General features: G+C 40.7%; 1 protein-coding gene across 1 annotated transcript in view; it reads right to left on the bottom strand.

The window, feature by feature from the left end:
* ttn.2 (titin, tandem duplicate 2) overlaps positions 1 to 15,487 on the bottom strand; it is a 217,622-nt gene that overhangs the window by 134,392 nt on the left and 67,743 nt on the right. Inside the window, 18 exon segments of the mRNA XM_063497648.1 lie at positions 1,749 to 2,225; positions 2,687 to 2,785; positions 3,030 to 3,155; positions 3,432 to 3,707; positions 3,864 to 4,115; positions 4,362 to 4,439; positions 4,528 to 4,605; positions 4,773 to 4,820; positions 5,034 to 5,105; positions 6,648 to 6,704; positions 10,082 to 10,108; positions 10,216 to 10,293; positions 10,407 to 10,616; positions 10,981 to 11,241; positions 11,483 to 11,750; positions 14,720 to 14,803; positions 14,892 to 15,075; positions 15,195 to 15,480. Coding sequence (XP_063353718.1) covers positions 1,749 to 2,225; positions 2,687 to 2,785; positions 3,030 to 3,155; positions 3,432 to 3,707; positions 3,864 to 4,115; positions 4,362 to 4,439; positions 4,528 to 4,605; positions 4,773 to 4,820; positions 5,034 to 5,105; positions 6,648 to 6,704; positions 10,082 to 10,108; positions 10,216 to 10,293; positions 10,407 to 10,616; positions 10,981 to 11,241; positions 11,483 to 11,750; positions 14,720 to 14,803; positions 14,892 to 15,075; positions 15,195 to 15,480 — 2,961 coding nt within the window.

Genomic DNA, 15,487 nt, shown 5'->3' with positions numbered 1-15,487 from the left:
GGAACGATTTTTGCTTCTTTACCTTTAACTGTGTCTTCCCTCAGTGCACTTGTCATCTCAGAAACTTCATTCCTGTGTTTTTCATGTGGAGTCGTTGATACGTCACGATCGACTGCTTCCTTAAAGGTGACTTCAGCTAAAGCCTTTGTTTCAGCTTCCAGATTTTCAGTCAGTTTTCTTGCTTCTGTGGTGATCACAACCGAGGAAGGTTTGGTTTCATCTGCCTTTGTCACCACCGTGACATCTTTCAGTGTTTCCTTCTCTTTGAATGAAGTAGGCTCCTCTGATTTTTCTTTCGTGCGTCTCTCTTTGCTTTCTGTTTCAGTGCTCTTCGCTCTCTTTTTAGGTTCAAAGCTGGCTTCGTGTATAGCTTTTTTGTCTTGTTGGTGGCTAACTGATGCACTGTCTTTCCTTTCATCTGTAATTTCTTTGCTTGGTGACTCAACTGCCTTGACAAAATACTCTGTTTTTTCTTTTGAAGGTTTATCTTGTAGTATTGTGAGCTTCGATTCAGAGTCCTGGGCTAAAACTACAGCTTCAGGTTTTTTCAGGCTGATTCTTTGTTTAGCCACGCTGCTTTCCTTCCTCTTTGAAGTATCAGTAGCAGATAGCTCACCTCTCACTTCAGACCTGTTATCTTGTTGGCTCTGTGTTTCTGTTGTACTTAAGACATCTGTTTCTACCAATACCACCACTGCCTTGTCCAGTGGAGCCACATCTTCATACCAGACTGCAGCATGTTCTTCTACTACTTGTTCACGCTCCCAGACAGCTTCTGTAAAAGGTACTTGTTCTGTCACATAATACATTTCCTGTATCTCCTGAGCTCCTTTCCTTTCCCATTGTTCTTCTTCAGTCTTCTCAACACTTGCAGCTGTGAGATGTTTTAAGAGGTGTAGAAGAAGAGGCGTCATGTGGCGGCGCCAAGATTTGACAGCAAAACACAAAGACAATCATCAGTGTTAGGAGACAACACAGAAATGAAGAACCACATGCTTTAGGTGACAATCCACTTGTTGTTTCAAGCATTAAAGAATAAGATGTGTTTAAGATCCATGTTGATTGGTAGTACCTTTTTTAGTAGCATAAATTTTTATATCCTGTTCAATCTCTGTGTGCAGAATCCTCTCAATCTTCTTAGCTTCGGTTTCTTTTAAGCAATGAATCAAAATTGATTCCAAGATGGTGTGTGGTGAAGAAAACAATTTGGAAAGAGAAAAATGTAGACAGTCAACAAACATATGGAAAAAAGGCGCATGTCAAATAACACAAACAAGCCAAGAGATGGAAGATGTTGACAAAACCTTTGGAGAAGTGGCAACAGTTCAGTCTGAACTCAATGCACACATTTAGTCAGCTGGATTTTCTTACCACCAATATTTGATGACACATCGATAGATATCACATTTACTTATTTTCCTCACCACTGAGGCCAAATGAATTCAGTTCTCTCACTTTTTCTGATAGCATTTTGTTATCTTGTTGCATTAAAGATGGAAATGTAACAAAGAAAAAATCATTTCTTTTCACTGAAAACTTTAAGTGATAATTAAGAACAATAAAGAGGTTTTTTTACCTGATCAAATGTTTTTAAATATGAAGCAATCAAATAAAAGAGCATCATTTCATAACATTTAAGTGATTGTTGAGATTCTGGCTTCAGTTCAAATCTTGGCAGTCTTCATGCGAGCTCAAACATGCATGATGAAGATACAAAGAAAGACAAAAACAGCTGAAGTCTGCTGTACCTTTAGGAAGAATTTCTTCTACCTCTTGTTTAGGCTTGGCCTTAGATACAGTATCAGGTATTTTATCAGGGGCCTTTATGTGAACTGTTTTCTCTGCAGAGATCCTCTCTGTTTGCTTCTTCGAAATGAGCTCAACTTTGATTTCCTCAGTGCTTACAGATGTCTGCTTCTCAGTAATCAAAGCTGCTTCAACCACCTTCTGAGGAACCTTTGCAGGCTTCCTCTTAGGAAGAGCCTCCTCTGGGACTTTTTCCTCACGTGGTTTTTCTGGTACTTTCTCAGGTAATTCTTCTGGCTCCAGCTTTGGAATTTCCTTCATGCCTTTCTCGGGTTTCAGCACTTTCTCCAAGCGTCTCTCGGGTACTGATTCAGATATTTTCTCAGGAAGCCTCACAGGTTCAGGCTCCAACACAGCAACCTCATCAAACACCTTCTGATAGCTTTTTTCAGGTACAGGTTTAGGTTCGAGCTTCAAAGCTTTAAGAGGGTGTGACACAAGAACATGCAAAAGACATGACAATAAAGAACACAAATGTGCTTTCACACAAGAAACAAATCCTTTATAAGTTCATGAAGTCATTTAGACCCAAAAGGATCACTCTGTGGAGAATAATATATGACTATGACAATTTTCATAACTTAATTTCTTTTAGAGGTCAATTAGATATCTAATTTGTGTGATGGTCTAAATGTTTACCTTCATATCTTGCAGCAGAAACGAATGTGTTAAAAAGGAAATATCATAGAGTAAAGACATTGAAAGGCACCTCTAAAAGTACATTTTGGATATAAAATGAATAATGAAATGTGTCTTGGTAATTTGAGCTGGGTATGAGTATATATCATCATAGCATTTCTTTACTTAAAGAGACTCAAAAGACCGTGAATAAAGTCTGCCCTTGTATTAAAGAAACTTCATATGTGAAATAGAAATGTACCTTTCTCTTTCTTTGTTGGCTCTTCCTTTGGTGGAACAACAGCAGGCTCTGCTTTCTTGGCTGCTTTTGGAAGCTCAGTTATTTTTTCCTCCACAGGAACTTTAAAGAGTATTATTGGCATATATTAAAAGTCTTTTAGCAAATTCAAGTTGAAGAGTTTCGTTAGAGAACAATGAAACACTCTATTGAGTGCAAGACAAGAACAATCACAACATGCAGCAACAAAATGAGAGAGGTTAGCCATTATAAAATAATATGCCACAGAACCTAAAGAGTTTAGGGTTAGTGTAAGAGTTTTGGTTTTAGTTAGAAGTTTCCGGATGACTGAATTAGCTTCAGGTACCTTTAACTGCCACAGGTTTCTTCTGTGGCGCTTGTTCCTCTGTCTCAAACTTTTGTGGTTGTGCAAGTGAAGGTTGGGGTGGTTGGATTGGAGATGAAACCTCCTTCTTTGCTGGTTCTTCTGATGCTTCAAAATAAAATTTTGTTTTTTTATCATTTTTATTATTATTATTATTATTATTATAGTCAGGTAAATATGCAGTCGTCAGATATCAACATCAAAATGTACTCACAGATAAATCCCTGAAAAGAATCTGTGGTATTCAAAGGTTAATACGAGATTTGTTCGCACTACCATCAAAAACACTAATGTGAAGACACCTCAGATGAGTTAAAGTTGGGCAGTGGAGTTAAGAAGATTAAAGAAAAAACACCACATTAAGAAACTCCACAGCCATATTACCTTTTTTTGTAGGTTCCTTTGGTGCAGGAGTTGGTTCTGGTTTGGTCACTGGGGGTTCCGGTTTTGGCACCACAGGCTTCGGTGCTGTTATTTCTGCTTCTGATTTTTTCACCACAGGTTTAGGCTTGGGGACCACTGCAGGTTCTTTTGGTTCTTGTTTTGTTAGAGGAGGCTCGGGTTTATGAGCTTCTGGTTTAGGTTTGTCTGGTTCTAGCCTGGTTTCAGCTGGCTTACGCCTGGTCTTTGATGGGTCTGGTTTTGGAGCTTCTTCAGGGACTAGCAACATTTAGATTTGTTTAGATAAACAAAGACAAAGACTTAGCTTCCACTCTTGAAGCTAAATGAACAGCTAGAAGAACTTAATACTAAAGACAGAAACATACACAGTAGACTACAAACTCAACACGAACATCCAAACAAAACAGGAAATACCTTTGGATGGTGGCGTCACCATTTTCTTTACAGGTACTGGTTTAGCTTCAGGCTCCTGCTCAGGGATTTCTTTAGGCTTAACCTTGGGTTCTGCTTTGGGTGTAGGCACTGGCTTTGCTTCTGGTTCTGCTTTGGGTGTAGGCACTGGCTTTGCTTCTGGTTCTGCTTTGGGTTTGGGCTTGGGCTCAGCTTCAGGCTTAGCTTTAGGGGCCACTACTTTGGAGTCTGCTGGCACCTGAGGCTTGGGTTCATCTTCAAATGGGTAAAAACATAAGTTGTTAGGATTAAGCAGCAGGAAAATCTATAATTTTGCAAGAAGTGCTTCAGAGAATGAGAAAATCAACAGAATCGTGTATAGAAATAGCATGACATATAAAACAGATAAAGTGTAAAGATCGAGGTTTCAATGAAGCCAGAATGACTCAACGTGGTGGGAAACTGTATAGTGTGGCGCACAGTTGATAAGACATCAAAGAAACATTAAACAAAATGAAGTACCTTTCTTTGGCACTCCAGGCTTCTCAGTAGGTGGAGGTGGGGAAGCAGTAGGCCTTTTAACTTCCTCTGTTTCTTTTTAAGGAAATATTCAAACATATAATAATCAAATGAGACAACAGATTGTCATTAGCAAAGTTGTTCTAAAGAAATTTGTAGGAATCCCCACCTCTGGGAACAGGAACATCCTTTTCTGGGACTGAAACCACAGGAATCTTTTCCTCCACTTGCTTTCTGGCTTCAGGCTCTTCAAATGTGCAGTTAAATTAAATGAAGGTCAAGCAACATTAAAGAGGTTTAGGAAGTAAAAGATCATACAAACACAAAGTATAGCTGAGATAACAGTAAAAACAAAAGAAGCTAAAAATTTAATAAATAAACATTTACATGTCAACATCAACAGTTTGTCAGTACCTTTCTGTGGTGATGCTGGTGTTGGCTTCTCTTCAGGCCTTTCCTCAACTTTGGGAAATTAAAAAAAAAACACAACATAGGTGAAGAAGAGAAGTGCAGCAGAATACACGGCGCCATAACATTTTAAAAACTGAAAACACCACTACAGCAGATAATGTAATAAAAGAACAAAAAGACACAGTTGTAGGACGGGGGAAAGCAGAAGATGGGGAAGTAAGTTTGCACTGCTGGCGTGACAGAATACGCTCAGCTCTGCTGTACCTTTTGTTGGGATTTCCTCTCTCATTTGAACTTGTTTGGTCTCCACTGTCTCCTCAATGGCAACTCTTACAACTGCTGGAAAAAAAAAAGCACAAAGGAATACATCCAAGATCGAAGGTAAGTGTCATAAAACATAAACATTCTTAAGTCTTCATAAGTCTAAGTCAAACATGGGATCCAACACTTTTAATTAAATCTTTTTTTCTTTTAAGCTCAGAATTTCTAGATAAGCTTTTTAAGCATTTGGACATAAGTCAGTGCAATCTTAAAGCATTTGGTCATTAGTGTGTGGTGTGTTTTAGACGGGACAAGAGAGTTCAAAAGAGAGTTCAGTTTAGTGCAAACCTAAACTGTGCAAAGTACTCTGATAGTAGCCAGAATGATAATGCAGAACAATGTATATGTGATAAGAAACTAAAAGATTCAGAAGGTCAACAGTAACCAAAAATAGATCATCAGATATTAGGCTGTTACTGAACCAAAAGTGGTTATTAAAAAAACAAACACACAAACAAAGGCCGACAGTGAAATGAGGGATGAAAAAGAGAGATGTATGCAAACACAAATATATAAGATAAGAAAAAACATACATTTAAAAAAAAAGACAAATGTCAAGATAGACATGATTAATGTGGCTCAAACGCACACAGGTATTGCTGTGCATGCTCTTGACATCTTGCACATCATACAAAACTGCTGGCCAGTCAAAGGCCTCAAACCCGGGCCAATCAATACCCTAACACCTGTACAGTCTGATGTTAAAGAAAAAAAGAGATAAAGCTGCACATCTTTGAGATGGCAGGACAAAAATCTACATTTTATTTGTCATCATTTAAAAACAGAAGTTGAACTTCTTAAAATCTTCAAACTGGAACGACTTTTTTAAAAAGCTCTATTCTTAGTAATCCATTACACACCAAACACCATTTACATGCATAGAAAAAGCTAATACAAATGTATGTGTGGAGAGGGCCTTGTCTACCCATATATACTTGTTGTTGTTCAGCTGGTGGAGATAGAACTCTTACCTAATATTGTGCTTTTTCTTACTAAGCCTAGCCACAATACAAAAAGTGTAAAAGCAAGAGTGCAAAATGTAGTATTTTTACTGTGCTTAAACCTAATGGAACAGAACTGAACACAACTTGTTTTATGTAATAAATCTCATCCCTAAATCCAGACTGACACACTTTTAATGTTAAATGGCAAAACATAAGTAAAAGTTAGTGAGTGTGGCATCAAGATGGAAAACTGGATTAAAGTTACAAAGTGACAACAAAACACATTCAGAACATTGGACACAAAGAAAGAAAGAAGAACAGATACAAATTAACAGGAAAAAGAAGACAAAACGCAGGAGCATAAAAACAAATAGTAAATACCTCTATCTTCAATCTCTTCTTCATAATGATAGAATTCATAAGATTCTTTAAAAGACAAAAAACATTTTTGTTCCATTTCATTGTTAAATTCAGGTAAACATTGTCTTAATTCTATGTGGGCCACAAATCTACTATGAAATTTCTATAACAGAAACATCAGCAAAAAGTCATCTGCTCTGTAAATTCCCTGATGTAATAAATGGAAAAAAGTGAGCTGCTTATGATGCCTTACCTTGAATTGCAACTGATGTAGGCACTTCAGGCCTCTGAACAGAGGAATCTGGCATATCTACAGAGTATGGTACCAAAAGTTTTGTTTTGGTTAAGTGGTTAACTATTGGTTAACTGTTAAAAACAAAACAAAACCACTGTGTGAGTAGAAGTGTAGGACATTTTGGAAAATCCTCTTGCTTGGTAGCATTTGCCAGTTACAAGATAAAAAGTATAGATAGGTACATTTCAACCATAACATCAATTAAGTACAACCAGCTAGCATAGTCCTGTAGTAACACAGGCTAGTGGGTACCATACCTAACCACCTAACTTGAAACTAGTAACTCCATATCTGGCCCTTTAGGCCTAGACCTTAAGTTCAACATCTTAACAGCTTCCCAAAAATAAGCTAGTTGGTTTCACTTTTATAAAATCATAGATAATAGTGTTATAGATAATGGAAAAATGCATCTGGTCCTAGAAGGTCTTAAATTTGGTCAAATACAACCTCAGATGAAAAACAATATACATTGTGTCATTACATATTTAACAAACACTGAGCAAAAAGGCAGACACAGTATGAAATACCCCTACTGCCTTTATATGAATAAAGCATGTAAGTAACAGAAAGTTGCTGCTGGTCACATTCAATAGATTAAATGATGATCAACACAAGTGTGTCTACAACTGTAAAAGCAGAAGTGTTAGCAGTTTGCTAATCTGACGCATTCAGGTGGAATTGGAAAGCAAGTGGAAAATCATTCCCAGGAGTGGACATCAAATTCCCCTCAAGGACAAATGACAAACGGCAATGACATCCACCCACTGATCCATCCATGCCCAGACAAGCCCGGAGCCTCCTCAGCCACCACCTCCAGCTCTTCGGGTGGGTGGCTGAGGTGTCTTAAAGATAGCCAATTTGTCCTGGGTCTTCCCCAAGGTCTCCTTCCTGTGGTAAATGCCCAGAAGACCTAATATAGCAGACAACCAGGAGGCATCCTACTCACATGCCTGAGCCACCTCACCTGGTTCCTGTGTGCAGAAGTTGCCACAGCTTCTCTGAGCAGAGCTGCTCTTTTGAGTCCCTCACCCTGTTTCTAAAGAAGGGCCCAGCTACCCTTTGAAGAAAGCTCATTACCGTCATTCGCATCCGTGATTTCGTTATTTAAGTCACGACTCAGAACTTGCTGCAATAGGTGAGGGCAGTAACGTAAATTACTAGTCAACACCTTCAGCTCTCAGTTCACCACAACAAATTGGTAATGACTCCTAATCACTGCTGATACCACCCTAATTCATTTGTCAAGCTCCCACACCACTCATCTCTCAGTTACTGTAGGAACAAGACCCTGAGATACTTAACCCTTTTCTACTTGGGACAGGAACTCACAGTTTTCCAGATAAGAAAAACCTGTAGGTTCTAATTCTCATTCCCACATCTTCAGACTCTCCTGTGAAACAGCTCAGTGCAGGCTAGAAACGACCATGTGATGAAGCCAAGAGAATATCATCATGCAGAAAAACATAGATGAGTCCCTGAGGCCACTAAAGTGAAAATTTGCCACTTAGCTATGTCTACAAATTTTGTCCACAAAAATTATGTACAAAATCACTGAAAAACCACTAACAGAGTCCAACAGCCAGTGGGGACAGGTCTGACTCATTACTGACAGTACAGACCTTATGTCATGGTCCCCGTGTCTCGCCGGCTGACTCCGTGTCAGGGGACATGTTTGTTTTGCCCTCTCTCCCTCTCTTCCCTCCGCCAGGGCGGTGCTCACTGCGGGCTCCCACCCTTGGCCCACGCACCTGCACTTGTCATCACACCTGCTGCCGATTCCAGTGGATTAAAGCACTACTTAAGATGGCGGACCTGTGCTATTCTTCGCTGGATCGTTGAGCTGTCGGCATCATCCCTGAACCCGTTTGTGACTGTGTTTGGACGAGTGAGCTAGAGGAGCGGCGAAAGAGAGGTGTTGGACTTTCTGAGAAAGAGAGGAGCGTTTTTGACCCATCCCCTGTTTCCCTGTGGACCCTGGAGCCCCGGACCCCTTTTCCCCTGGCACTCTGTATATATATTCACCTGGTGTTTCCTTCACTGTAAATAAACACACTGTTTTCTTGCCCAAGAAATCCCTGGTCTGCGCCTGAGTCCGTTTAAGGAACCTTGTCACCTTAAAACAGGGAACCATTGCTCTAGTCTTCCAATCTAGAGGCATCACAGTGCCATGCAAAGTTGCAGAAGCGTGTCAATCAGTATAGTCCCACAACATCCAAAGCCTTAAGGAACAAGGCAAATCTCCTCCACCCTGGGGGTCTTACCACTTACAAGAAGCTGTCTTATCCCAGTAAGCTTCACCTCTAGTGATTGCAAATCATCCACCTCATCCCCAGACTCTGCTTCCTCTATGAGGAGTATTTGTGACGCCACAGGCTAACCAAGTCCACTAGGAGTCCCTCTGACAGCTCTCTTTAGCTCCAGTGTCCACCATCTGGTATGCTTGCCCCAATGGAGGTATGGAACTCAATGCCCTCAGTCTCTCTCAGAATGTATTCAAAGTTATGCCAGAAGTGGAAATTGACCAGGGCTTCGGCTAGATGCTCCCAGTGCACCTTCCCCATATATCTGGGCGTGCATGGCCAGCATCCTCTGCTCTCACCTCATCAAACTCACTACCAGGTGGTGATCAGTTGACAACTCAACTCATGACACAGATATGAAATTAATCACCGACCTGCGACCTAGACTGTCCTGGTGTCACCTCCACCTAGGAACATCCTTATACTTGAACATGTGTTCGTTATGGACACACTGTGATTATCATAGAAGTCCAATAACAGAACACCACTTTAGATTGGGCAGGCTTTTCCTCCTAGTCAAACCACACCCGGTCTACCAAACCAAAGCCAAACACATCATATCAGAAGCCGTGATCATTGTTTGGCACTAACAGGACTTGGGCACCTGGCAGCCATGTGAGTTTAACATGAACTCCGTGATTAATGGTGGCTCAAACGAACACAGGCATTGCACACAGATATTGTCAGATGTAAAGCCATTTGGCTGAAATTGGGTCATGCAACAGGAAATTCATCCAGAACAATGTGAGAAAATAATTAGTTCAAAAAAAGTGGTTCTACAAGCTAGTGAATCATAGTGTGGGCTTATTTTTTCACACATTGGTCCTAAATTTTGCCTTGAATTTTTTAAACACATTATGACATGATGTAATATGTCATGTGATGCTATTCCTCTGAGGTTGCATTTGCCTAGTTTTAGAACCTGGTAAGATAATTTTTTATTGTGTCTGAATTCGTAAAAACCTACAGTGGTGAACTAGAGTGGTGGACTGTGTCCATATCTGACTGTGATAAAGAGGGACAGAAAGAGGTTTTCCAAAGATGTTCCTGAATGATTAAAGTCATTGAGGGTCTTGAAAATAAAATACCTACCAATGGGGACCATTGCTAATTCAATTTCTGTAAAAAAAAAGAAAGAAAAGAAAATATAGAATAAACAGAGTGTTAAACACTTCGATAAAAGGTGAGCAGAAGCATAAAAAGTGTTGCCTGACTCAGAACTGTACCTTTGCCAGACAAATAAAGCTCAGCTGTGCTCTTAGCCTCTCCCCTGGGTTCCAACCTCACAATTACTGAGTACACGCCTATAAGGAATTAGTAATGAAGATCTTTTACACTCAGGTCTCAACAAACAACGAGGAAAAAAATCTATAGGACTTTGTGACGAGCCTTTGTAGCTTGATGGCACACTACACACCTTCGTCTTCAACGGTCACGTTTTGAATGACCATGAAATGTCTTCGGCCCTCGCTTCTGAAGTTGTACTTAGGGCTCTCTTTCAGTTCCCAGGTGTCTTTGTACCATGAAACAATGGCATTGTCAAAGGACACTTCACACTCAAAGGTGGCTGACTGTCGCTCATTGACTTCGATGTTGTGGATGCGTTTGGTGAAATGAATTTGTTCAGCTAAAAAAAAGATAAAGACGGGAATGGGTAAATGGCATCACAATTGGGAGTGTATGACAATAGCTGAATGGTAATTTTTCATCAAAATATCATCTAGATGGTTAAAATGATGATCATCATTTATGGGACAGTTATCAAAATGCATGTAAAAATACAACAAATGGGATAATGGGGCATGTTTTTGGAACACGATCATGAAGAAAGTTATGAAAGAGAAGGATAAAATCAAAGAGGAAAAAAGAGGGCAATCTTCAAATTGCCAACATTATTTTAAGAGTTTGATAATGGAAGTCAAAAGAGGTTAGTAACTGGGAACTACGTAAAACATGTCTATAAGTTTGCAGGATGGTTTCCAGGTACAAACCTTCCACCCAGAGGTCTGCTGAAGACTCCAGCTGTTGGTACTTGCAGGTGTATCTTCCTTGGTCTTCTGGCTTCAGGTCTCTGATCAGTAGCTTCTGAACCTTGTGTTTCACCTCAGACGTGTACCTGTCCTTCATTTCTAACTGCTTTCCATTTTTAAACCACTGAGCCTCTACATTAGGGATGGACATCTGACAAGACATAGTACATGACTGGCCTTCCTTACCCATTGTGTCCTGTAGATGTTTCTCAACCTCCACCTCTAAAAGACAAAACACATAAAAACAAAAATGAAGTCAAAACAAAATAGTTTATTTAAGATAATCTAGTTTTTACTATAAGGAGGCTTTGTTTTCAATCAGCAAAGAAGACATAACATTTACAACCACTTAAAAGCTAAAGCCTCTAAGCTAAATTAGACAACTACCGAGGTGAAATGCTAACTACCCTTTATCAAACGACAGATATTTTTTAACAGATGCAGTAAAGCTGTCAGTACTGACCCATGACACTGAGCTTGGCACTGGATATGTGGGGCCCGCACACCACCCTGTAGCTGCCCTGGTCAGATGACTGGCAGTTCTTGATCCTGAGCAGATGGCGGTCGCCGCTGATGGTGATATTGTACTTGTCACTAGTATCTAATTTCTGTGTGCCTTTGTACCAGGACAGCGTGATCTCTGGGTAGTTGATCTTGATCTCACACTCAAACACTGCTTCTTCATTAATGAAGACAGATTGATTGGAAATGTCCTTCACCACAGTGACAGGCTGCAATAATGACAAAGAGCATTATGAAGTACATGCCAGACAGAAACAGTATTTCATCCTTGTGATTATTTCTATTAACTGTACACTGCAGTAAAAGAAAGATTCTCTGATGGCTCAACAGCTTTTTCTAATAATATTTATGTGCACAACATATGTTAAGGACCAAAGAAAATAAACCTGGTCTATGGCTACAACGTAATTGGTCATTTGCAACGTTGACCCTGTACCAACATTAGTTTTGTTAATTCAGCAAAAAAAGACCATTGCAACGATTTCAGAATAAAGTTGGACTGATATAAATGCAAATGTATCCCATAACTGTTGGTTGACAAAAACACATCAACGGCACACCAACCACTGGTCTTATCGTTAATAACAAAGCCAGTGGTTCATCTGGTGTAAAATCCAGTTATCCTTTAAATATGCTTTGAGGATCTTTAGCCTTCAGCTGTAAAAGGCTTATAAGGTATTGTCGCCCCACCCGCACACCCTGCCGGGCATGTGGGTGTGTCACGTGGATACCCAAGTTTGTCAATGCGAAACCTGAGAACGAAACAAGGCGTGGGATTTACAAATTAATACCACAGGTGTATCTACTATCTCTGATGAGTTCAAAACTCAGTGACCTTGACCTCAAGGTCTGAGGTCATAGGTGAAGTTTTCTGAAAATCTTGTCCATTGATTTTCTTCCGCTTATCTAGGACTGGGTCGCTGGGGCTTCAGCCTAAGCAGAAAAGCCCAGACCTCCCTCACCCTAGCCAGCCAAGATATATAATGTCTTTAGCTTGTCCTGGGTCTGTCCCGGGGCTTCTTCCTGGTGGGACTTGCCTAGAACACTTCACCCGGATGGCTGAACTCCTTCCGTCGCTTGTATCCATGATTTCAGCCACTACCCAGAGCTCATGAAGGGTAAGGATGTACATTGGCCGGTAAATTAAGAGTTTTGCTTTTACGCTTAGCTCTCTCTTTACCACAATGGACTGGTACAGCGTCCGCATCACTGCAGCCGTAGCACTAATCTGTCGATCTCCTACTCGCCCCTGACCCGGAGTGGGCACTCCACCCTTTTCCAGCCTCAGACTTTGAAGCGCTGATTCTTATTCCCACCGCTTCACACTCAGCTGTGAGCTGCTGCAATGTGAGCTGGAGCAGCTTATCTGCGAAAAGCGGAGACGAGATTCTGAGACCATCAAAGTGGAAACCTTCCACCACTTGGTTACTCCTAGAAATCCTTGGTGGCAGGTCCTCTAGGGTGTGTGAGGTTCACCATGAGTTCTTGAAGGCTCTGGAAGTTGTAGGGCTGTCTTGGTTGACAAGCCTCTCTCTACTGTTGTTTAGAGATTAGGCAGTACCTCTGGATTGGCAGAGGGTGGTTCCCCTGTTTAAAAAGATCAAACTCCTCAGCCTCCCTGGGAAAGTCCAGGGTGCTGGAAACAAGAGTCCGTCCACTAGTTGAACTTTGGTTGCAGGACGAATATGCGGTTTTCATCCTGGTTGCGGAACACTGGACCAGCTCGTTACCCTCTCATGGATATTTGAGGACACGTGGAAGTTTGCCCAACCAGTTTACTTAGGATTTTAAATTGATAGCTGCATCCTCAACAAATACTGGACAAGGTAAAATTTCAGGGACCTGAAGGTCTGAGGTCAGAGGTCAGGTTTTCTGAAAATTGTGTGGCTGTAATAACTTGAAATGGAAGTCACCTAGGATTTTGAAATTGATACAAAGGTGAATATGGTAAAAATCTCAAATGAGTTCAAATCTCAGTGACCTTGACCTCAAGGTCAAAGGTCAGAAGTCAAGTTTTCTGAAAATCTTGTAAATGTGATAATTTGAGAACAAGGCAACGTAGGATTTTGAAATTGATACCATAGGTGTATCTACTAAAAGGCTCAGGGGAGTAAAAAGAAGTTAGCTGACTAACAAAAAAATCAGTGAGAGATTTCTAATTGCTGCTGGAAAACACTTTAGAGCAGGGGTGGGCAATCTCAGTCCACGAGGGCCGGTGTCCCTGCAGGTTTTAGATGTGTCCTCGAACCAACACAGCTGATTTAAATGGCTAAATTAGCTCCTCAACATGTCCTGAAGTTCTCCAGAGGCCTGGTAACGAACTAATCATGTGATTCAGGTGTGTTGACCCAAGGTGAGATCTAAAACCTGCAGGGACACCGGCCCTCGTGGACTGAGATTGCCCACCCCTGCTTTAGTAGGGGTGGGCAATGAGTTGTAGACACCCAGTTCACGATTAAATAAGCAACTCTTTCCGACAGTTGCAAGTAAAAGCTTTACTCAATAAAGTTAAATATTAATTGTACTGTGATTCAACTAAAAGAAAATGTAAAACTTTGGATTCTACTGTGGGCCTAAGAGTATTATGGTGGCCCTAGGAGGGCAAACGGATTTAAGAAAACACCAGCAAATAGAAGAACGCTGCAAAAGCACACAATACACAATGGAAACAGAAAAAAAGACAACGGGAATGAAAAAAACATGACAAAAACTACAAAAAAGAAATCAGAAAGGAAAACAGAAGTGAATTCACGGGACACGATAACTTGACGGAAACATTTCCGTTTTCTTTCTGATTGTTTTCTTTATTTTCTTTATTGTCTTTTTGTCTGTTTTCGTTGTGTTTTGTGTGTGCTTTTGCAGCGTTTTCCGTATTTGCAGATGCTTTCAGTCTGTTTGGCCTCTCAGGGCCACCGTAAGATTCAGCTTCAGAAAGATTTTGTAAATTGATGTTATTGGTGAATTTTTACCTTTAAGCTAATAAATCTCCTTTATTTTTATTTTTATACTGATGACCTGCACAAACAAAAGTTATATTTACCTTACTGCATCTTCCTGTCTGAAATCCATTTCTAAATTCTTTATAAACATTATGAAACGATGAATTTCAAGTTGCATTTCACTTTTGGTGTAACAGTAAAGCTTTGGTTTTCAAAACAGACTTTGCACATGTCCTGACCTCAGTCCGTTCCATCCTCTTCTGCAGGTCAGCCACCAGTCTGGCCATGTCCTCATCAGACTCTCTGTCTCCACGGTCTACCTCCTGTCAGCAACACAAACAAGCGCATTACTCAGCACTAGACATCCACAGATTGAAAATCATCAGACCAAGTGATTGTGGAGACCCTTACTTGTCTTCCACTTTCTTCAGCTCTCTCTTTTTTGAGCTGCTCAATTGCATGCAGTAGGCCTCGGTAGTCAGTGATACCGTACATTCGGGCGTATTTCTCATACTCTTTCGGGTCCACGTTTCTCAACAGCTCAACTATGTCAATGTCTTTTTCCTCCTGTGGGCTCTTTTGCTTTGATGGAGTTCTGAGAACAAGGAGATGTCAAACATTTTTAAAGATAAATAAAATGACAATGAAAAATTAAACAACATTTAAACTACATTTCAGTCTGAATGATTCTGTGTTGTCAGATTCTAAACTCACTTCTTCAGTTTAGCGCGGAGGTCTCCCTCAAGCATCACTACGTCCTTCTTTTCCTCTACGTGCATGTCAGCGCTGCACTCGATCTCGCCATGTTTGTTGGAGGCGACACACCTGTACTGACCAGAGTCCGATTTCGTCACTTCTCTGATCTCCAGTTTGGCCTCTTGGCCCTTCTGTTCAATGGAGATCCGGCCACCATGGGTCACTTGCCTCCACTTCCCTTTCATCCACTTCACACTGGGAATGGGGTCACCACCCACCTTTGCGATGAAGGTGGCGGTTCCCTCTGTGAG

This window comes from Pelmatolapia mariae, linkage group LG16_19, assembly GCF_036321145.2.
Source record: "Pelmatolapia mariae isolate MD_Pm_ZW linkage group LG16_19, Pm_UMD_F_2, whole genome shotgun sequence".
NCBI classification, from domain to species: domain Eukaryota; kingdom Metazoa; phylum Chordata; class Actinopteri; order Cichliformes; family Cichlidae; genus Pelmatolapia; species Pelmatolapia mariae.
Note: the sequence above shows the minus strand (reverse complement) of the source record. Positions and strands in the feature narration are given on the sequence as shown.